The 23,767-nt window shown below is 45.6% G+C and overlaps 1 protein-coding gene across 1 annotated transcript in view; it reads left to right on the forward strand.

Moving 5' to 3' along the window:
* The first annotated feature begins 1,496 nt into the window (after window positions 1-1,496).
* The window catches only part of SLC14A1 (solute carrier family 14 member 1 (Kidd blood group)), a 38,662-nt gene continuing 16,391 nt past the window's right edge, over window positions 1,497-23,767 (forward strand). The window contains exons 1-5 of the mRNA XM_054986757.1: window positions 1,497-1,592; window positions 12,205-12,349; window positions 18,242-18,431; window positions 19,846-19,974; window positions 22,889-23,081. Of these exons, the coding sequence (XP_054842732.1) occupies window positions 12,220-12,349; window positions 18,242-18,431; window positions 19,846-19,974; window positions 22,889-23,081 (642 nt within the window). The 5' untranslated portion in view covers window positions 1,497-1,592; window positions 12,205-12,219. The remainder of the gene's footprint in view (window positions 1,593-12,204; window positions 12,350-18,241; window positions 18,432-19,845; window positions 19,975-22,888; window positions 23,082-23,767) is intronic.

Genomic DNA, 23,767 nt, shown 5'->3' on the forward strand with positions numbered 1-23,767 from the left:
GGAGTCCTATTCTTCAGTGGGCCAGGCAGTTTGCTCCCTGTCTCTCGACCCGTGACCTAGAAACAGTGATCCATGCAACAGTCACCTCCCGACTGGATTACTGTAACCCGCTCTATGCAGGGCCTCCCTCGAGTCTGACCCAGAAATTACAGCGGGTCCAGAACACTGCTGCCCGTGTCCTGATGGGTGTGCCTTTCAGGACACACGTAACTCCAGTTCTGCAGCAGCTACACTGGCTTCCCATGGAGTTCCGGATCAGGTTCAAGCTCTAAACAGTCTGTAACCAGTATACCTGAGGGACCGTCTCTTCCCATATACTCCCCGGAGGGTGCTAAGATCAGCTGGTAAGCACCTACTGGTGGTCCCTGGCCCCAGGGAGGCTTGATTGGCCTCAACCAGGGCCAGGGCCTTTTCGGTCCTGACCCTGACCTGGTGGAACTCTCTGTCTGAGGACACCCAGGCCCACCAAGATCTTGGCTGCTTCCACACACGTTGGATAATCCACTTTCAATACTCTTTAGTGAACATTTGAATCTGATTTTCCATGTGTGGAACAAAAAATCCACTTCCAAAGGATTGTGAAAGTGCATTGAAAGTGCATTATTCAACGTGTGTGGAAATGTCCATAGTCTCCTTCAGGCAGGCCTGTAAGACAGAAATGTTCCGCCAGCGTATGGTTGAGGCCATCAGGGATTCCATCAAATAAGCCTCTCTCCGGGTTTCCTCTATGTCAGTAGGGGGGGTATTGACCATCTACCCCCCAAATATGAGCGACCATGAGTGGTTAAGCCGCACCTCCACCTTCATCAGATGTGATGTGGTTTTTATATGGTGAGCAGGTGTTTTATTAGAAAACTGTGCTAATTTATTGTGATTTTATCTCTGTATATTTTATCTATTGTTGTGACTCGCCCTGAGCCCACTCGCGGGGAGGGCGGGATATCGATATCGATATTGATAATGATAATGATAATAATCTGAATCCCTGGAAGATCCCCAAAGGATTTGGAATGGATCTTTTCTCTTTATTGAACCTCTCCATCTACATCTTCGTAACTTTGACAGTCCTCGTTTATTCCTCTGACCCAGAGGAATGTTTTGCTTGGCATTTTCTTCTTCTATCACTTCAAAAGCTAGAGGGAACGATCCCGCCCAAATGCAAGCATCTTACCAATTTTAACAAGTGAGATCTAAACATGTGCTTAGCTCTGCCACAAAAATACTCCGGTCTGCTTAACTTCTGAAGGACTGCATGCAACGTGTTTTCCTTTTCAGAGCTGGATCTTCTTTACTGGGGGAGAAGCAGACACGGGGGGGGGGGGCAAGAAAGCAGAAAAATGCGGGGAGGGGATGTTTTGTGAACCGCAAGGCGGAATACTTGCCTTCCGAGTCTGCTTGGGAATGCAGAGTGCACTTGTGTGAACTGGGAGGAGGAGGCAATGCCAGAATGACTTACGCCGGGCTCTGTGTAGTCCTGGGCTATATAACTGGTGCAATGCATGTGCGTTTTCACTGTCGTTATCTCTGCACACTCTCTCTCGAAGCGATAAACTTGGCAAAGGAGGAGGCTTCCTGGCTGGACTCAGTTCAAGGTAAGGAGAGTCGACTTTGCTTGCTTAATGCGGGGTGAGAATCTTAAGGGGTGCAATTTGATGTCAGATCCTTAGGTTCCCCCTGAATCTTCTACAAGTCCTTTGCCAAAAGATGTTAAAAAGAGAGTTCAGAAGCAAATAAAAGGAGCTAGGAAAAGACTCTCATCCCAAGAACCAGACAGTAATTTCTGTTGAACTTGGAAGGATTCCTTTCTCGATATCGATGGACGAACATTCCCTGTTCAGCAACAGTTAGCAGAAGGTTTGTCTGTTTTCCAACTCAAGAAACAGGCCCACCACCCATCTGACTGCCTTGGCTTATCTCCCCCTGCTAATAGTGCCAACGAAAAACAGCTAGTGCGAAGAGATAAGAAGTGACACCCGAAAGCAAACACTTTAAAGTGAAGGCAAGTCTCTAAAAGCTGAATATATGTGGATTTAAGTCAGTCTTAATTCTTACCAAGAAGCTATTTGGGCTTTTAAAGAGCATTTTGAACGGTATTTACATTTGAGGAAGATCGTTCATGCAGCCCAAATGGATTATTGATTTTGCTAAGAGCTGGGACCCAGCCATGGTATTTCAATATTTCCGAGCCAACTATTTAGCAATATGAACACGATGATCCCGGGAAGGGCTCGTAATAGATTTCTGCAGAGCGGCGCTGCTTTACATCACCTAAAGATGAGGCCAGTGCCCTACTAATGATATTTTAAAGGAGCAATTCCGTAAATAAGAGAATTCACTGGGAGAGGTGTTTAAACAAGAGTTTCACGGAAACAAAAGCGTTCCTCATTCATGCTGAATGGAGTCACATGCTGAGTTGACTGAACTTTAATTCTCTCTGCAGTCTGTTGTCACTCACCAACCGGATTGTAGAAATCTTCTTAAATCTTCTAATCTTTCTCCCTAGAAAATGATTTTTTTAATTACATTATTTGTAGTCACAAGATTTCCTTTGAGGATCATGCAGTGAAAGTATTTTGCTTGCGAGTTGTCTTCTCAACCAGCACAATTTGGAATATGGATCTCCACATAAGAGCAGCAGGACTCTAATATGGAGAGCCAGGTTTGATTCCCCACTCCTCCACTTGAAGCCAGCTGGGGGACTGTGGGTCAGTCACAGTTCTCTCAGAGCTCTCTCAGCCCCACCCACCTCACAGAGTGATTGTCGTGTGGACAATAACAACACACTTTGTAAACCACTCTGAGTGGGTGTTAAGTTGTCCTGAAGGGCAGTATATAAATCAAATGTTATTATTTTTTATTCACCCAGATCAAACTGGTTCTAGACACCAGAAGGGAGGATTGCATTTATCTGCAGAATGTCACTTGGCTTACTGGCCTGAGCCACCTGATGAAATGTTCCCTCTCAGCATCTTTGTGAAGGGCATTGAATTCCAGCATGTGTCCTTCATAGGTCCTAACAAAAAAGTTTTTGCAGAAGTCGACGGAAACAAGAACTATCTCCCTTGACTACTCCAAGGTTTCCTCCAGTTCAAGATTCGTTTTCGACAACTACCGGCCACAGACCACACGCATGCACACATGGAGTTGGATCCATGGGTGCAAGAATGTTTGCCAAGAAGTGCAATTTTCCCACCTCTCTACTCCACCAGCTACCCCAAGCCTAATTCTGGTGGAGAGGGGACACAGAAACAAAATCGAGGAGTGGCATTTCAGGCTGCCATGTTTGGTGGGAAAATGGTGCTCTGTGGGTGGAAATCCTTGTGCCATGCAAACATCTAGTCTGGGTTCAAGCCACAGAGCAGAAACAGAGCTCCCTAATTGTTTGTACCGAACATCTGGTATACCTCCTCTGCTCCCAGGGCTAAGAGCCTTTGATACACCTGTCCTTCATGAATACATCCAATGCTTTTTAAAAATCCATTTAAATCACTAGCCATCATGCCTTCTTGGAGGAGCGAACCCCACAAGTTCATCACTCATTGTGCCCATTTAGCGGGTACAAAAATGTCCTCTACCTGCCTCCTCTTGTGTCATCTTCCACTAAAGCCTGCTTCTACAGATTCCTGACCTTACTGGGCTATAGCATTTGTTTCAGAATTCTAACAAAAGAAAGGATCACTCCCCTTAACTTACCTTTTTTGGTTAGCTCTCTGATAGGTTCTTCCAGGTTTACAGGACCTATAGCTACAGTCAGGGCTTTTTTTCTGGGAAAAGAGGTGGTGGAACTCAGGACCGCACAATGACGTCACTTTGGGTCAACTGGAACAAGGGGGGAGTTTTTTAAAGTTTAAATCGCCCTCGGTGAAAATGGTCACGCAGTCGGTGGCCCCACCCCCTGCTCTCCAGACAGAGGGGAGTTGATATTGCCCTCCACACCGCACAGCGCGATGGACAGTGACAACATCCCTCCGGTTGGACCTAGAGTATTGTGTTCAGTTTTGGGCACCACAATTTAAGACGGATATAGACAAGCTGGAACAAGTCCAGAGGAGGACAACAAAGATGGTGAGGGATCTGGAGACCAAGTCCTATGAGGAAAGGTTGAAGGAGCTCGGAATGTTTAGCCTGGAGAGGAGACGACTGAGAGGTGATTTGATAACCATCTTCAAGTACATGAAGGACTGTCATATAGAGGATGGTGCGGAGCTGTTTTCTATTGCCCCCAAACCAACCAGACCAGAACCAACAGATGGAAATTAAATCAAAAGAGTTTTTGGCTAAACATTAGGAAGAACTTCCTGACAGTGAGAGCGGTCCCTCAGTGGAACAGGCTTCCTCAAGAGGCGGTGGGCTCTACTTCTTTGGAGGTTTTTAAGCAGAGGCTAGATGGCCATCTGACAGCAATGCTGATTCTGTGAACCTGGGCAGATCATGAGGGGGAGGGCAGGAAGGGTTACATCAGTGCTTAGTTCTCATGGCCCTTCTTACACACCCAGGGTACTGCCAATCTTCACTTCGGGGTTCGGAAGGAATTTTCCCCAGGCCACTTTGGCTAGGATCCTGTCTCCTGTGAATTTCCTGCATGATGCAGGGGGTTGGACTAGATGACACTTGAGATCCCTTCTATGATTCAAAGATTACACTGATGCACATTGAATAGAATGCAATATAGTGAGTGATAAGTTATTTTAAAGAAGTTAAATTATGCAATGCTTTACTTAATGTTCTCAATGGAAAGCCACATATCAACCAGCTCAGAGGCTTAGTGAGAGCAGCTAGCCAGGCAGATTGACACCACAGTAGGTTCTAACTGGCCCTGTGCTCGCATATAGAAAGAGTGAAGCTCATCCAGCCCTTGAAGGTGGAGGGAGGAGAGAGGCAGAGGCATATGACACTGGGTGGCAGGAGCTGGCAGGCCGTTCTCATAGCTGCTTTCAGCAGGAGCAGTCTACCTGACAAGTGAGTACATGGAATTTGAATAGCAGTAGAAGGGAGAGTCTGCCCCAGAGGCAAACACTTCAGAATAACTTATGGCCCGCAAAGCTGAATGCAGAACAACAGCAAACGCAGTAGCCAACTAGTTGCTCAATAGAGAGCTGGTTTTGTGTAGTGGTTAAGAGCAGCAGGACTCTAACCTGGAGAACCAGGTTTTATTCCCCACTTCTCCACTTGAAGCCAGCTGGGTGGCCTTGGGTCAGTCACAGCTCTTCCAGAGCTCTCTCAGTCCCACCCACCTCACAGGGTGATTGTCATGAGGATAATAATAACACACTTTGTAAACTGCTCTGAGTGGGTGGGTATTAAGTGGTCCTGAAGGGCAGTATATAAATGGAATAACAATAGCAATAACAATAGCAGCAGCAGCAGCAACAACAACAACAATAATCCTCTCCCATCCCCACAAGCACTTGTCAGGCCACAATTCATTGCCGAGCTGCATTCGGTTTGGCAGGTCACACACTGGGTAAACTCTTCTTCACACTTCACTGACTTGTGGGACTCACCACCACTAGAAGATAAAGATGGCTCTAACTTGGCAACTTCATGGAGGACATGTCCTTTGATGGGTATTAGCCACGATAACACAATGGCATCTGCCTTTGGTTTGAGCCTACCAGGATCTTCCATGTTTACATCAGTCTTGTTCCTTGCATGGGTGAGTCAGTTTTTAAAAGCCAAGGAAAGAATCGCAACCAGGGACAGGTCTTGGAGGGAAGAGGGCCATCCTCCGATGATCACCGTAGTCGATCGGGTTGGTTGGAGCTCATCATCATCATTTATTACAGTACCAAGACCAATATACAAAAATTATGTTACCAAATTATGTCGGTTGGAGCTAAAGATCCCAAATTAACTTCTTTGATAATTTGGGAGCGGGGGCAGGAATGCAGAAAATCGGTATACTTCAGCCCACTGGGGCACCGTTGCAAATACCTGCCCCCTGCTGACCATCCAGAGCACAACACGTGGACCGTTTGCCCTGCAGACGCATCACTAATACGTCCAGTTAATGGCAACAGCTACCTGAGTTGCCAGGTCTGGAGAGAACTGCTACACCTCAAGATAACAACAACAACAACAACAACAACAACATTCAATGTGTATACTGCCCTTCCGGACAACTTAACACGCATTCAGAGCAGCTTAAAAATTACGTCATTATTATCCCCACAACAAACACTCGTATTGCTTAGAAGGGCAAATAAGATGCTGCTTAGAAGGGCAAATTTCACCAGGTGTGGCTTTTGCCAGCACAATGCTGCCTTGGGTGGAATTTGCCCTTCTATACAATTCTTAAAGGTACATGATTCTAATAGTGGGACACGGCGGGGAAGAGAATCCTGCTTTGTGGGGTGGGGTTGGGGTGGCATGGATTAAATGGCATTTGGGGTTGTTCCTTGCAACTCTGCGATCAGTGCCATGGGAAATTATTGGAATCAGAACTCTCCGTATGAAGATAATAAGTTGCTTGCGAGATCATGTTTTTTAAAAATTGCATCTTCATACAATTGTCAAAAAGGAAGTTTTGTTGGTTGCAAATGCAAACTGTTAGAGAAGCGTCCTGCCAGAGCAATAGAGTTGCAGTCATTTACTATAGCTCTGGTTTACAATAACTTCCTCCTCTCCATTTCTAACTCACGACACCCTAGGGTTGCCAACCTCCAGTTAGGGTTTGGCAAATCTCTTAGAATTATAATGGATCTCCAGACTACAGGCATCAGTTCCGCCGGAGGTGTTCGGTATGACGTCGTATCCCAGCCGAATTCCCTTCCCTCTCCAAACTCCGCCCTTCCCAGGCGCCACACCTCCGAATCTCCAAGCATTTCCCATCCCAGAGTTGGCAATTGTCCACAGCACTAAGGAAGTGTGTCTAAAAGCATAGGATTGTTTGTACTTAAATACATTCTTACCTAAGCACTGACTCCCCCTGCCTTCAAATCACTTGGAGCAGATAACAGGATAATAATTAAGAAAACACAAGTTTAAAACAATCCACCACAACAACCGTGATCTGAAGCCTACAAATAGAATCTAGACTAACAGAATCACACAAAATCTCAGTTGCTGCAGCCCGGGAAGAGCGGGGTGTGATGGGACTTGTCCTAACAGCATCCCACAATGCTTTTACATCACTTCTGGCCGCATAGCCAGAAGTGATGCCACCATGTTGTGTGATGCTCTAGGGTAGCCTGAAACTCTATGGTAAAACCCATAACATTTCAGGTGAATCCTAGACCATCCCACAACATGGTGACATCACCTTCGGTTACGCAGCTGGAAGTGACATTATGGCATTGCTGGTTGCCCTTTCACACTATGCCCAATTTATCCAGCAACAGGGCTCTATTGTGAGGCACAGAGAGAGAATGGCCTCAAGCAGCAGCTCTGAGGAGAGCATTGCCAACCTCCAGGTGGAAACTGGAGATCTCCCAGAATTACAACTGATCTCCACATTACATTGGTCAGTTCCCCTGGAGAAAATGGTAACTTCAGAGGGTGGACACTGCAGCATTATACACATCAGAGATGGAAATTCTGAAGGATCACCTTCTCCCATATGAACCTACCTGTTCACTCCGATCATTTTTGAAGTCCCTGCTTCAGTCACCTCTGCCACATGAGGCTAGATGGGTGGCAACATGAGAACGGGCCTTCTGGACCCTGGACCCAAAACTTTGGAACTAGGGTTGCCAAGCTGTACCTGGCAACTGCTAGGAGATTTGGGGGCAGGGAGATGGGAGGGGCTTCATTGTCATCGGCTCTATGATGTCACTTCCAGGAAAACCCAGAAGTAATGTTGGGTAGCTCTAGGAATCACCAGAGACTCTATGGTAAAAGCATGGCATTTCTGACAATTCCTAGGGGTATTTAACACCATTTCTGGATTTCCCCAGTAGTAACATCATGGTGCAGAGTATGCCAAGATGCTTTTTAAAAAATATTTTTCTCCCATTGCCACTTCACCTTCCCAGTGAAACACCTCCTGCAGTAGCAGGAGGTCTGGTAGTCCTATTTGGAACTTCCTGTCCAGGGAGATTCATCTGTCTTCCTCTATCATTGCCTTCAACCAGCAGGTGAAGACTTTTTGTTTTGTTTGGCATACTCCCAATAAGTGGCAGTCTTCCCTGGTTGTGTTGTGTTTATATGTCTAAATGTTTTGACTGAATTGTTTAAACGTTTTATACAGACCTTCTTTTAAATGCTGTTTCAGTGTTTTTACTGTTTTGATGTTTGCCACCTTGAGAATCCTATTTAGGGGGAAAGGCTGCCTAGAAATGTTTTAAACAAATAAATAACATTTGCACAGAGGTGGGGCGAGCCCAGTTCTCATGCCTGCTTACACTTAAAGCCAAGTTAGAAGTGACGAATTACACTTGTATGGCAAGTGAACAGACTCACGTGTATTCCTCCCTGTTCACTTCACTTGCACTCCACTCAATCACATAGTGACTCTATGTGTTCACTTGTGCTCCACTTGCACTCCACTCAATCACTATATGATCGAGTGGAGTGCAAGCGGAGCGCAAGTGAACAGGAAGGAATACACGTGAGTCTGTTCACTTGCCATACAAGTGCAATTTGTCACTTCAAGCTTGGCCCTTATTCTCCGTCTCCACACACTGAGGGCCAAACTACAAGTGACGAATGACACAGGTTGGACACTTGTCAGCTTCCCTCAAGTTTTGATGGGAAATGTAGGCAGCTTGGCAGAACGTTGGACAAGTGACAGTTGAAAAGTCCATTGGACAGCAGTCGGAGAGCAAAGCTGCAAGACCAGGACGCCTACATTTCCCATCAAAACTTGAGGGAAGCTGCCAAGTGTCCAACCTGTGTCAGGCATCACTTGTAGCTTGGCCCTCAGTCTGCATGTAGACAGGTCATCTGCACAGGGCTAATGATAGAAGGCAATAGATGAATCTCACCAGAGAGGGAGTTCCACAATCTCAAAGCCATGACAGAGAAAACATTTTCTTGGGTTGCCAGTAGCTTCAGGTGGCAGGGGGAGACCCGAAGTGGGGACACCATAATATAGGTCTGTATAGGGTTTTAAAGGTCAATACCAGCACCTTGAATGAGATCTGGAAACAAACTGGAAGCTAGTGTAGGTGTCCCAAGACTAGAGTGGTATCAACCCTATAACCCATTCCATTCAACATTTTAGCCTCAGCCTTCTGTACCAGTTGTAGTTTCTGGGCACGCTTCCAGGGCAGCCCTACACACAGTGTGTTCTAGTAGTCTAATCTAGAAATGTTGATGTACCACTGTGGCCAGATCTTTTTTGCCCAGCTGACTCATCAACCAAAGCTGGTGTAAGGCACTCCTGGCCACCCCATCTGCTTATCCAACAAGGTTCAACGGCACCCTCAAGCTACAAACCTGCTCCTTTTTATTTATACGCATGTTTATTTTTCACGTAATTGAGGACAGTGCAGTAGAGTTGCCAGTTGTGGGTTCCTAAATTCCTGGAGATTTGAGGGGGGGGGAACAGCCTAGGGAGGGTGTGGTTTGGGGAGGGGAACGGTCTCAGGAGAATATAATGTCATAGAGTCCACTCTCCAAAGTAAGCATTTTCTCCATGGGGAACTCATATCTGTCGTCTGGAGATTACTAATTCCAGGAGATCTCCAGCCACCCCCTGGAGGCTGAACAAAAAACAACAAGCCATGAAACTTAACTAAACCAGAAGTCAAAACGTTGTATCATATGAATTGTTCAATAAGGATCTTAATAATACAAACACATTTAAGTACATATGTATACACTCATTTACAAAGCCTTTTAAATATCTAACACAGTTCTCTATGCATTAAGCAAAGCAAAGCTTTTTTAAAACAAAATTTCCTTCTGCCCTCCATGCATCTGACGAAGAGAACGTGATTCTCGAAAGCTTATGCTACAATAAAATTGGTTAGTCTTAAAGGTGCTACTGGACTCTTTGATTTTGCTACTACAGACTAACACGGCTAACTCCTCTGGATCAAATTCTAACGAAGTTCTCTATGCATTAAGCAAAGAATTTCAATGGCATAGCAGGTTAGCCTGTGTTAATCTCCAGTCTGCTCAAAATACTACACAAACCTCCAAGGGTGTTGTTAACAGAATAACTAAATCTTATGTACCCAAAGAGAGTATCTCAGAGCATTAAAATGCTTGTGCATTTAACACATTCAAAACATTGCACAATTACATTCACAGTCAAGACATTGAACGAGTCCCTGTAAATGGTATTTCACAATGAACTGCATCTTAATAGGGTTGCCAATCTCTTGGTGGTGGCTGGAGATCTCCCAGAATTACAACAGATCTCCAGACCACGGAGATCAGTTCCCTTGGCTGCCTTGGAAGGTGTACTGTATGGCATTATAGCCCGCTGAAGTCCCTACTCTCCCCAAACCCCGCCCTCTCCAGGCTCCACCTCCCCAAATCTCCAAGAATTTCCCAATCAGGAACTGGCAACACTAATTTTAATATAGCAGGAGAAAATTTTTACTCTAATCTTTAAAGTGACAGTGCAAATACAGTCCATTCATAAGTCATTTACAAAATACTGTGAAATGTCCTTCTCTACTTGAAACAATCCAAATTGGTCCTTGGTTCCTTTTCAGAGGATGTGGTTTCAACCGTGACCACGTCCGCATCACCGCCAACGAAAGACTTGTCATATGTAAGGTCCTTCTGAACATTTCAACAGTTGGTGCAATAACAGGGCTGGAGTCTGGCTGCCATTCCTCTCTTGGGAAGTGGTCGCTTGGTTCCATGTGACTTTTTCCCGGCCCACAACCAGCTAACAAGAGCATGCAGAAATGGGACCCATAAAACACACCTCTTTCACCTACATTGGCTCCCTTGTTCAACACGGGATAGCTGCAAGAGGGGCCATAAACCAAACAGCCTAATGAGGGACACTAAACCTGGCACCTGTAAACAAATAAACGCCTTGCCGTGTCCAAAAGTGGGTGTTCCAAATGAGTTTCTCTTCCCTGCCCTTTATCACGCATGCAACTCTAGGACAGATGGATGGATGTTCTCTGCCAGCGTGCGCCCAAGACCCCTCTCAAAGCAGATCACTCCTGGGGAGTCTGGAAGCCCAGGTAGGCATGCTTGGAACATGGCCAGCATCATTTCTGACTGAGGTTCGAAGACTGAGTCGGTGGAAGGCTAGTTATGAATGTATTGGAAGATTTCTGGCATATAATCTTGGAAATTGTAAAACCTGAAGAATGGGCTGTGGCTCAGTGGGAAGACACCTGCTTGGCACACAGAAGGCCCCACATTCAATCTCTGGCAATATCAGCTAAAAGAATCAGGTAGAACATAGCATGAAAGACCCGAGAGGTCTCTGACCTTAATAAAGCAAGAGCCTGACTCAGTACAAGACAAATATGCTCAAACATAGACTGTTGTAAAGGATCCTTCACTCAATGGCAGAGCATCAGAGGGTCCCAGGCTTAATTCCTGGCATGTCTAGTTAAAATGTTCAGGTGGTGTGGTGGTAGTGGAGAGTGCCATCAAGTCACAGCTGACTTAGAATCATAGGGTTGGAAGGGACCTGCAAGGTCATCTAGTCTAACCCCCTGCACAATGCAGGAAATTCACAACTACCTCCCCCCCCCCTCACACCCCCTAGTGACCTCTGCTCCATGCCTAGAGAGGGAAAACCACTGTCAGGATCTCTAGCCAAACCGGCCTGGGGGAAATTGCCTCCTGACCCCAAAGTAGCAATCGGCATTACCCTGGACGTGTAAGAAGGGGCCACGAGAACTAAGCACTGACGTAACCCTTCCTGCCCTCCCTCTCATGATCTGCCTAGGTTCACAGAATAAGCATTGATGTCAGATGGCCATCTAGCCTCTGCTTAAAAACCTCCAAAGAAGCAGAGCCCACCACCTCCCGAGGAAGCCTGTTCTACTGAAGGGCTGCTCTGTTAGGAAGTTCTTCCTAATGTTTAGCTGAAAACTCTTTTGATTTAATTTCAACCTGTTGGTTCTGGTCCGACCTTCCGGGGAAACAGAAAACAACTCCGTGCCATCCTAGGGCTTTTCCCACTGTACCATGAACCGTGCTATGCAGCCGGAAAATTTTTCTCTTCCCCATTTTCCTCCAGATTACTTTCCACTGTGAAATGGAAGAAAAGACCACGTCTTGGGTTCCATTCAAGTTTTGTTTGTGAAGTCTGATACAGTATCTCTCTTGTTATGGCAGGGCTTGAAAACCGTAATGGAAATGGAAGTGAAAGAGGAAAAAAGGAGCGAAACACAACCTCAGAAGAGGAGAATCTGGAAACGTATCTGGGGCATCCTGAGCTATTTCACGGGAGATATGAAGGCATTCGGAGACTGGATGAAAGGTAAATACAGAAGAGAGCCAAAGGCCCTGTTCGGACCTAACAGAAAACCATGGCTCTTTTGAACAATGTTTAGCTTAGGAATCCAGGACAGGTGATCATTTGGATCATGAATTGCCTCAAAAAATGCTGATTGCATAACCTTCAGACTGTAGCTGGGGAGGGCAGTGCTGGGAAATAAGCCAAGATTAAGGTGCAGTGGAAGAGCCCCGTGGCGCAGAGTGGTAAGCGGCAGTGCTGCAGCCCAAGCTCTGCTTACGACCTGAGTTCAATCCTGGCAGAAGCCAGGTTCAGATAGCTGGCTCAGGGTTGACTCAGTCTTCCATTCTTCCAAAGTCAGTAAAAGGAGTACCCAGTTTCTTGGGAGTAAAGTATAAATGACCGGGGAAGGCAATGGCAAACCATCTCATAACAAAAGTCTGCCAAGAAAATGTCATGATGCGACATCCCACCATGGGTCAGCAATGACTAGGTGCCTAGCTGCCTTTTGAAGGCACAGTGACAGAATATCAGATAAAACTATTGTTAAAAGTAACTAAAGTTGTCAGTTGCAGGACTGGCATAGCAAGAGCAGGGCATAAACAGGAGTAGCATCACAGGACATGATGTCATTTCCTGGTGAAGACCCAGAAGAGGCATCTCCATATCAAGGGACAATCTAGGATTTCTTCAGTCTCTATGGTAAAAAACAAAGAGATGAGGGAAATTCTGGGAGTAACTTGATATGCTGATGTCATCCCTGCCATTTTTCCCCCCACTGCTCCACTGAGTGAGGGTGGGGGAGAAGGAAAGAAAGAGGTTTGCCCACCCTTACCAGGTAAATGGCAACTCTAAGAGTAACTACGGCTAATAAACAAACTTCAGGCCATGGTTTCAGAACCCGACTAACCATAGATAGTGGTGGTGGTGGAGAGGGCCCTCAAGTCATAGCTGACTTATGGCAACTCCCTTGTGGGGTTTTCATGGCAAGAGAGTAACAGAGGTGGTTTGTCATTGCCTGCCTCTGCAACCCTAGTCTTCATTGGAGGTCTCCCATCCGATTACTAACCAAGGCTGACTCTGCTTAGCTTCTGAGATCTGACAAGATCAGGTTCACCTGGGCTATCCAGGTCAGTGCAACCATAGATACTGCAGTGATCCATATACAGATAATCACACTCACTGTTGTTTGTTTAATTCAATTATGGCTTCTCATGATATCTGAACTGAGCCGGTGTGGGGTGACGTCTATGAATGTAATGATGGGCTTTTGCCACCACCACCCTTCCTCCACAGCAAGACTTCCTTTTCAACTTCTGTCCAGTGCATAAGAGAATTCTCAATGTTCCTAAAGAGCCAGTTTGGTGTCGTGGTTAAGAGCGGCAGGACTCTAATCTGGAGAGCCGGATTGGATCCCCCACTCCTCCACTTGAAGGCAGCTGGGTGACCTTGGGTCAGTCACAGCTCTCTCAGAGCTCTCTCAGCCCCACCCACCTCATAGGATGATTGTTGTGGAGATAATAACATACTTTGTAAACCGCTCTGAGTGGGTGTTAACTTGTCCTGAAGTATGGTATATAAATTAAATATTATTATATTATTATTATACCTCCAAGTTGTGGGAGGGCCCCAATCCCAAGTCCTCTTTTTTGTCGCTCTTTAACTCCCTTCATTTGCTCCCTCCCGGGGCCTGGTGGCCCTCATAAAAGGATAAGGAGGTTCACTGCACCATGAACCTTCTCCTCTCCTCTTTTTATAGCCCAGAAAGCACTTGGATTGGCCTTCTCCAGAGCCCACAGCTCTGCCCTCCCTTATGAGGCCAGCATGGCAAACCACACAGGAAGTGACATCATGCAGCTGACCATGTCCGAGCCCCCAACCCTCCCACTGGTTGCCAGGCTCAGCCTGGCACCCCTAGGGAGTGCCCTGACACCCGAGTGGAGCCCAATCCCAGACACAAGGTCAAAGGGGAACCAATAGGGATCCCAGCTGCCCACTAGTGGCAGGTAAACTCTCAGTGGTTTGCCCTGTTGTGATAGGTGGAAGGTGGCAACCGCAATTGTCTGCCACCAGGAAGAAACCCGGGCAAGCAAACGGTAGGCATACTCCCAGCAGGGCATGATGATGTCACTTCCTGAAGTGATGTCATCACAGGAGGGGTCTTGTGCTTTGTGAGGGCTGCAGTCAGAGTGATGGCATCACTTCCAGAAGTGACATCATCGCACCGAGTTCTGGAATGCACGTGCACTTCACAAGCAAGGATTATGTGTAGGGTGAATACCAGCCAGGAGGGTCTAGGGACTTTGTTACCCTAGGAACCATGCAGGGACTTTACCAAAAGGTAATGTTGCCAGCCCAAGGATGGCAACAGGTGGGGGTATAAAAGCTGGTGTGAATGGTTTCACACAATTTTGCTGTCATTTCCACCTGGAAACCCGGAAGCGACATCACTGTTTCATGTGAATCTCTAGGGATCTCCCAGATTTCTATAGTAAAAACCATACAGATCTAAAAAAAAAAAAAACCTAAAGCATGGTAAAACAAACAGCATGCAATATCTTACTAACAACAAAAAATGAACTCAGCTGTAATATATATACTTGAAAATCATCCAAGGAGAGTCATATAATCTCAGGTAATAATATACTCAAGAATCAATCCATGTAAATTTCCATGTGGACAAACAATATGCAACTTACATAGCAACCGGGAACTCCCTTCTTAATTCTCAAAGTGGCTCATGCAGATAGTTCATAAGAAAGTGGCATATGCAGAAACAAAAGCCAGTTGCTGCCTGGAACAGGCAGGCTAACAACCAGTAAATAAAGTCCAAGTGCTCTGAGCTCCTATGATGTTTCACAATTGGTATATACAATGAATAAACAGTCTATTGCTGCTTTCCACTTATATTGCACAACTCCATTAATAAGGTGCTCAAACATTCAAAGTAAAGAATTTCCAAAGTCCTTGTTTTGGTGGTAGTTCCACGGTATAAAACAAGTTCATTCAGTCATTTTGCTCCAAACTGGAAAGGCTGTGTGATACTGTATTGCTCCTACGGGTCATCTAGATCCACATTCTCCTGTATCAATAAATATCTTTGTCAAAGAATCTGTTGCTGATACTACTAGAAGTAGTAATGGTGACTAGTTGAAGAACATGGGGATGTTTCACAGTACATCCTAGGCTATACTGGTTTGGAATTGAATATGACTACACCAGACTAAACCTGGGCCATTTCCACACGGTTTACCTCTGCCCGTGACAACCCGGTAGATCACACAAAAACTGCGGAACATTGCATTTTCTCGTGCAAGATTTGCGTGATGTCACGTGACGTCGTGCAAATCTCGTGTGAGAAAACATGATGTTCCGCATTTTTTGCGCGATCTACCAGGTCGTTACGGGCAGAGGTAAGCCGTGTGGTAACGGCCCCTAATCAATTTTTGGATATAGACTAGGCGTTCCTGGTGGTTATGTCAGTTGCATATTGTTTGTCCGCATGGAAATTTACATGAATTGATTCTTTTTTTAAAGAATTTTTATTTTTAAAAAAAGAGATGTAAAAAAATAGAAAGTGCATAGTAAAAGACTATACAAACACCAGATTGGAAATTGAGTTGAAACTTATACATTTTGAATTAGTTTGAAACGTATACAAGCACTGTATTTAAAATTACGTTGTGCTAATAAAAGAATACATTGGCGCAGCGGCGCGGAGGGCAATCTAAACTCCCCTCTGTCTGGAGATCAGGGGGCGGGGCCACCAGCCATGTGACCATTTTCAAGAGGTTCCAGAACTCCGTTCCACTGCGTTCCAGCTGGAAAAAAGCCCTGGTTAGTAGGATGTTTAAGAGCATATTTTTCAGATTTAACTCAAATCTTAGTTTAAGGATCTTCTGCGTCTCTTCATGTATCATTATCCAATATTTTCGCATTTTCTTGCAGGTCCACCACATAAGAATAAAATGTTGTGTCCATGCTTTGACATTTCCAACAATGACCACTGTAACCCTTACTAATTCTCACAATGTCTTTGGGGGTAGTGTACCATCTGAAGAACATTTTATATCAGTTCTCTCAATAACTGGCAGTCTGTAAATTTTATGTCCTTAGTCCATAAATTTTCCCATAAGTTTGAGATTGTTTCTCTAAAGTTTTCCATCCATTTTATCATACAGGTTTTCACTCGCTCCATTTCTGTGTGGTATTGCAGTAAGATTTTCTAGATTTTCCCCAAAGTCTTGATAATTTATGAGGATATTGTTATCTGAGATTATATGACTACCCTTGGATGATTTTCAAGTTTATATTTACAACTGAATTCATTTTTTGTTGTTAGTAAGATATTGTGTATTGTTTGTTTGCTTTAGCATTAAAGGGGGGCTTGGAGTACAACTGATCTCTATACTACAGAAATGAATTCCTCTATTTATTTATTTTATCATATTTATATTCCGCCCTCCCTGCAAGCAGGCTCAGGGCGAAATAGCAGCTTTGGGAGTGAATTCTATGATGCTACATCCCCACCGAATTTCCCCTCCTCCACAAAACCCACCTTCTCCAAATATCCAGGTATTTTCCAAGCCAGAGTTGGCAACCTCAGTGACAGGCCTTCATTTGGCCTTAAATTTACACTCCATAACACGGGATATTCTTTCCCAAGTGTACATTAATCCTTCTCTTGTCCCCTTCCTTCACCTTCCTGGGCTATGCGTGTGTCTCACTGACATTCCAGCTTAAAGTTTAAATTATACGCAGAAGAGTGTGTTGCAATCCCAGTATAACCTGGCAGGCTGATGCTCGCACCATCTGCCGAATTAAACACGAGCCCCATAAATAAGCCAGTTTGTCTTCTGCATGAACTCTACCAGCAGTTGCTGCGCCGCTCAATCAACTGCCTAACTGCAAAACATTTTTACAAACAATAATAAATGTGCGTCATATTTTACAACCTCATTGGCAAGGAAGAGGCTGGCCAGATGTTCCTACAGAGGAGACAGTCCCTGTGCTTAACTTTTGAACAACAAGAACTGAGGGCGAATCAGTGTGGTTGGGGGCTGGATGCCCCAATGCGTTGATTTAGACAGGGGGGGCAGAGGAGAGGGATTAAAGCCTCAGTGCTGGGAAATGGGATGCTATTCCCCTTCCATGAACCATTTTTTAAAATCCAAACAGTGCTCTGTCCTCTTGCTTTTATCCACTGCCAGGGGGAAAAAATATAGGTAACAACATTGTGACAGTCTTTTTTGTTGTATTGTCGAAGGCTTTCACGGCCGGAGAACGATGGCTGTTGTGGGTTTCGCCAGCAGCTGTGGCTGGCATCTTCAGAGGTGTAGCACCAAAAGACTGAGAGATCTCTGTCTTTTGGTGCTACACCTCTGAAGATGCCAGCCACAGCTGCTGGCGAAACGTCAGGAACTACAATGCCAAGACCACGGCAATACAGCCCGGAAAACCCACAACAGCCATAGTCTTTTTTGCCTACCAGGGCTCAAAATAACTTGCCAGGGACTCGGAGTCTCTCTACACAAGACATCTTACACAGGGATGCTCAAGTGTAGGGAGATGGGAAGCGTGGTTTAAAAAGACAGAGCCAGGGATGCGCGATCATCCCAAAGGGGAGGGGAAATTGACAGAGCCTTTGGGGAGGTGAAGATGAAATTAACAAACCCTCTGAGGAGTGTTCTCTGCCAGCTCTGTCTTTTTAAACTATGCTGATGTAGTCTGTCTGGTCTAGCCTATCAGGGATGAGTCTGGTCTAACCTATTAGGGGCGAGTCTGGTCTAACCTCTTAGGGGTATGTCTAGTCTATCAGGAATAAGTCTGGTGTAACCTATGAGGATATGTGTATGTTTATATTGTTTCAAGCCCTTTTCATTTGCATGTGTGTAACATAGTAGGACTATCTTTCAGATAAGCCTCTGCCGTTCCAGTTCATTGACTGGATCCTGAGGGGTATATCTCAAGTGATGTTCGTCAACAACCCTCTCAGTGGACTGATCATGTTAGCGGGATTCCTAGTCCAGAGCCCATGGATGACTCTCAACGGATGCTTAGGAGCAATCGTCTCAACCGTAACAGCTCTTATTCTAAGACACGAAAGGCGAGTGGATGTTTAACTGTTTTTTCTCAAAACATTTTTGTCATGTTTATATGAATGTAGCAACTGGGCTTATGGCCTACTGACAGGATCGGTGTCAGCATACCTGATGTGGGGCAGCTGTCTGAGCCCAGGAGTTCTGGCAAGGCCCACTGCCACAGATCGTGCACCTCTTCTGCTACCTACGCATTCCTCTCCTACACTCTTGCTTGCAAGTTGCAAGTTCTCTGCCATTCATGGTCACAGCGGTACTCACTGCCCAGCATTACCAGGGGAAAGGCATGTGAATGGTACAGGCAACTATGACTACAGGTGATGTGAGGGCTTGTGAAAGGGTGGAAGAAGGATGGCCAGTCACGTGGGTCAGTGGGTAGGAAGGGAGGCACAGCAGGGGAGGGAGGACCAGGGTTTTCTCTGCCCTGGGCCCCCTAAAATCTGCACCTATCCCTATCTAGTGATTGTATCCCAGCTCTCCAAATTTTGCATTCAATGAGAAGACTGACATTTTGAAAGCAGAGAGGCACAAATCTGTGAGCAGGTTCAGATGAGGTGGGATAGTTCACACGGGTGAATGCTCCAATTCAAAATTAATAAATATTTATAACAAGAACAACAACATTTAATGTATATACCGCTCTTCAGGACAACTTAATGCCCACTCAGAGCAGTTTACAAAGTATCTTATTATTATCCCCATAATAAACACCCTGTGAGGTGGATGGGGCTGAGAGAGCTCTGAGAGAACTGTGACTGACCCAGCTGGCTTCAAACAGAGAAGTGGGGAATCAAACCTGGCTCTCCAGATTAGAGTCCTGCCACTCTTACCCACTACACAAAACTGGCTCTTATTTTATAGATTTACTTCATTAGCAGTCCAATTTCTGCCCAACTGAGACCCAGAATAGCTTGCAGCAATCTCCTCCCCATCAACATTATTTATTGAATTACTTGTTAAAATATTTATATCCTCCCCTTTATATTTATATTCTTTATTCTGCTTACTGAGCCTGACCTCTTCCTGGGTGACAATTTTTCTTGGTCCTAAATCCTCCTCCCTGAATTTCTCACATAGGTGACCCTAGCCAATCAGGAACCACAACTTTCAGATTGTTCCATCATCTGCACATAGGAAACGGAGGTCTCAGTTAGGCGGCACAACCAATCATCCCACCAATCAGATCAATTGCAAGTAGAAAGCAGAAATACTTAAGCCAGGGCACAATGTTGCTTTCTGTCAAAAATGAGGGCAAAATCGAGGCATGCTCCCATTTTTAAGACTGCCCCTCAGTCCTACAACTTCAGCACTTACCGCAGAAATAATAACAACAACAACAATAACATTCGATTTATATACCGCCCTTCAGGACAACTATTCTATTATAGTAAGAATCTTTGCTCTGCTTTCATTCTCTCACAGATCAGCCATAGCCGCCGGACTACATGGCTACAACGGGGTCTTGTTGGGAATGCTCATGGCCGCCACTTCCGACAAGGGCGAATGTTATTGGTGGCTTTTGATTGTTGTTTTTCTCATGTCCACAACGTGGTAAGTTTGGGGAGGCTGCATTCTTAAGGTACTCCCCTCTGTCACTCTCCCCTTTATTCCCTTCTCATATTTGAGTCTTAAACTGGTTGGATATTTACTACCTCTCCCCAATGACCAATGGGAAACAGGACACCAGACCAAAAGGACCTGATTTATCAGGTCTCTTCTTATGTTCCTACGTAGCGCTGGGGAGGGTCTTAGGAAAATAATAACAACAACAACAACTTGGATAATAGACATTGCAATCCTGGAGGATGTCAGAGTCAAAGAAAAAGAGCAAATAATGATTAAATATAGAGATCTGGCAATAGAAAGGAACCACCTGACTATGGATGAAGAATACAACAGTTGTCCCCATTATCATTGGGGCACTGGGAACTATTTTGAAAAACTTCACAACTTATTTGGAAAAACTGCAGCTTTCTGACATAACTCCTACAGAACTACAAAAGACGGCGTTACTTGGAACAGCATACATATTACCTCGATATCTGGAAGATGCTTAGGTCTCTGGTGGAAACTTATATCAGCTCAACAATGATATATGATAATATGTGATCTTTATTTATTATTGTGTTGTGTGAAATTTGAATAACAACAACAACAACAACAACAACAACAACAATAAACAACTACTGCACTTACATACTGCTCTTCTAGACAGATTAGTGCCCCAACCAGAGCAGAGAACAAATTTAGTGTTATTATTATCAACACAATACAGCTAGGGTGCTGGGGCTGAGACGAGTGGCTTACCCAAGGCTAGGGTTGCCAACATCCAGGTAGCGGCTGGAGATCTCCCGGAATTACAACTGGTCTCCAGGCCACAGAGATCAGTTCACCTGGAGAAACAGCTGCTCTTGGGGGTGGCCTCTATGGAATTATGCCATGCCAAGGTCCTTTCCCTCTCCAAACCCCGCTTTCTCCAGGTTTCTCCAGGTTCCACCCCACAGATCTCCATAAATTTCCCAACTTGGAGCTGGCAACCCTACCCAAGGCCACCAACTGAGTTCACGGCAGTAGTGGGATTCGAACCAGTAGAATGCTGATTCACAGCCGAACCACTTAACCACTGTGCTACAGCAGCTCTTGGATCTCAACCAAAGAATTCTCAGGACCTTCAAGAAAGGAATTTCTGAGGGACTACATCTCCCAGCAGCCCCTAACCCCTTGCCCTCTACGTATGACCCACCTCCACATCATCTGAACGGGCAGACAGTGGCAGTGGGCAACAAGTATGCTGGCCCTACAGAAGTGCCACAGAAAACTGTTTAGCTTCTCCAGCATAGTTCTTAAATCAAGCTTGAGATCTTAAACGGGAGGTAGCCAACAACTCACTTTTTATCCCCATACAGGCACACTCTGCAGGGATAAGAACTGAGTTCTTGGCAACACAACTTGTTTTCCCACCACCTTGGCAGCCTCCTTGGGGCTTACAGAGTCCCAGGAAGGCTCGGCACAGTGGCAGGAAGGCCCAGCATGGCTTTCCGGAGACCCAGGCAGGCCTGGTGCAATGTGAAGGCTCAACCACAACAGGTGGCTGCAGCTGCACCTCAGGCCCTCGAGCTAGCAAGGGCTGGACAGAGAGCAGGAGGAAAGGATGGCCCTGGGGCTGAGGCCACCTCAGCCAGTGTCCGGAGCACAGCACCCGGGCTTCTCCCCCTTCCCTCCATCCAGACAGCCACACTCAACTGCAGAGAGCCTCGTGAAGACCAGTTCCTCCCAGACCCCCTCTGCCCCCACGGACACTCCATAGGTTCCCAGGAGGAGAGGCTCCCCGAGGCCAGTGGGGGGAGACCCAGCGTGGCTTCTAGAAGGGGCTCACAGAAAGGCCCTCAGAAAGAATCAGCGTGGCGGCGGCCGCCAGCCAATACTCCCCTCCATTGCAAGAAGTCAATTTATTCCTACTTTCTGCTTCCTATTATTTAACCATTTTTTAATCTATAAGAGGACCTGTCCTCTTATCCTCTAACTGCTAAGCTTACTCAGGAGTCTTTAGGGACATACCTTGAGAAAAGCCTTTGTGAAGTCCAAATATGTATGAGTTAGAAACCATAGATTTCACCATTATGTTGCCTTACATATTATCTGTTGTTTAAATATGTACTCCTATAGCCTACCTGTGCTTTAGGTTGTTCAATGTCAGTCCTAGAATTGACTATGTTCTGTTTCAGCAATTCCTCATCCCCATACTGGATCCTTGCTAACACTATATCTTTGAAAACTTATATTCTTTTACCCCATGACATTGTTTATGGAAATGTTCTTGACACTGTATGGAAATGCCTGCCCTTATCCTTGCCACTGATTGTACTAACCTCACACTGTGTAATCTGCCTTGAGTCTCAGTGAGAAAGGTGCAAGAGAGAGAGAGAGAGAGAGAGAGAGAGAGAAGCAGGCAAAGAAGTATATCCGATTCACATATATTGGCCTGTGCATATGATGTTTTAGAAACCCCTAAAGAAGTATGACAAGAAAATTAAAACAGAAATTGGGCATCAGGAAAATAGTTTATTCTTAGGTGTAGCAGGGAAGAGCCGGAGACACCTGTTTCCCAGCCAGAAAAAAAGACAATTAAATAGGACTTAGTCTGTGTATTACAGATATGACCCGTCTTTCCACGCCAGTGTTTCCACTCCATATACTAGGGTTGCCAGCTCCTGGTTGGGAAATTCCTGAAGATTTGGGAGGTGGAGCCTAGAGAGGGTGGAGGGACTTCAGCTAGCTATAATGTCATAGAGTCCACCTTCCAAGGCTGCCATTTTCTCCAGGGGAACCGATCTTTGTTACCTGGAGATCAATTGTAATTCCAGGAGATCTCCAGCCACCACCTGAATGCTGGAAATCTGACCAAATACACAATCACATTTTGCTTCCTTTCTTTTAAAACTGGTGGTTTCCCCCCCTTTTCCAGCCCTCTTTTCACAGGTGCTTTGACCGCCATCTTTAGCAAGTGGGACCTGCCGGTTTTCACCCTCCCTTTCAACATGGCCTTGACTGTTTATCTCGGTGCTACTGGCCACTACAACCTCTTCTTACCATCGACGCTCATCCAACCCGCAACCTCGGTGCCCAACATCACTTGGTCAGAGATCCAGGTGCATTTGGTAAGACAACGGAGATTGCCCACATCTCTCAACTTTATGCTAAGAGCAGAGGGACAGCACCATTTTCAAAAAGGCCAGGAACGCCAGTTCATGCATTATCTTTGCAATATAGCCAACTACTGCCATAATGCTGTTCCTCCGTGAAGCTGGCTGAGGGAGAAATGCAAAAAGCACTCCCCCCCCCTCCACACATATACACACTATTGGGTACGGAGTGCAATCTATCAGGTACTTCTCCTGTGTTGTGGTGGTGGAGAGTGTCCTCAAGTCATAGCTGATTTATGGCGACCCCTGGTGAGATTTTCATGGCAAGAGGCGAACAGAGGTGGTTTGCAATTGCAACCCTGGTCTTTGTTGGAGGTCTCCCATCCAATTACTAACCAAGGCTGACCCTGCTTAGCTTCTGAGGGCCAAGCTACAAGTGACGAATGACACAGGTTGGACACTTGTCAGCTTCCCTCAAGTTTTGATGGGAAATGTAGGCATCCTGGTCTTGCAGCTTGGCTCTCTGACTGCTGTCCAATGGACTTTTCAACTGTCACTTGTCCAACATTCCGCCAAGCTGCCTACATTTCCCACCAAAACTTGAGGGAAGCTGACAAGTGTCCAACCTGTGCCTTTTGTCACTTGTAGTTCTGCTCTGAGATCTGACCAGATCAGGCTCACTTGGGCGATCCAAGTCAGAG

This window comes from Eublepharis macularius, chromosome 8 (genome assembly GCF_028583425.1).
Source record: "Eublepharis macularius isolate TG4126 chromosome 8, MPM_Emac_v1.0, whole genome shotgun sequence".
NCBI classification, from domain to species: domain Eukaryota; kingdom Metazoa; phylum Chordata; class Lepidosauria; order Squamata; family Eublepharidae; genus Eublepharis; species Eublepharis macularius.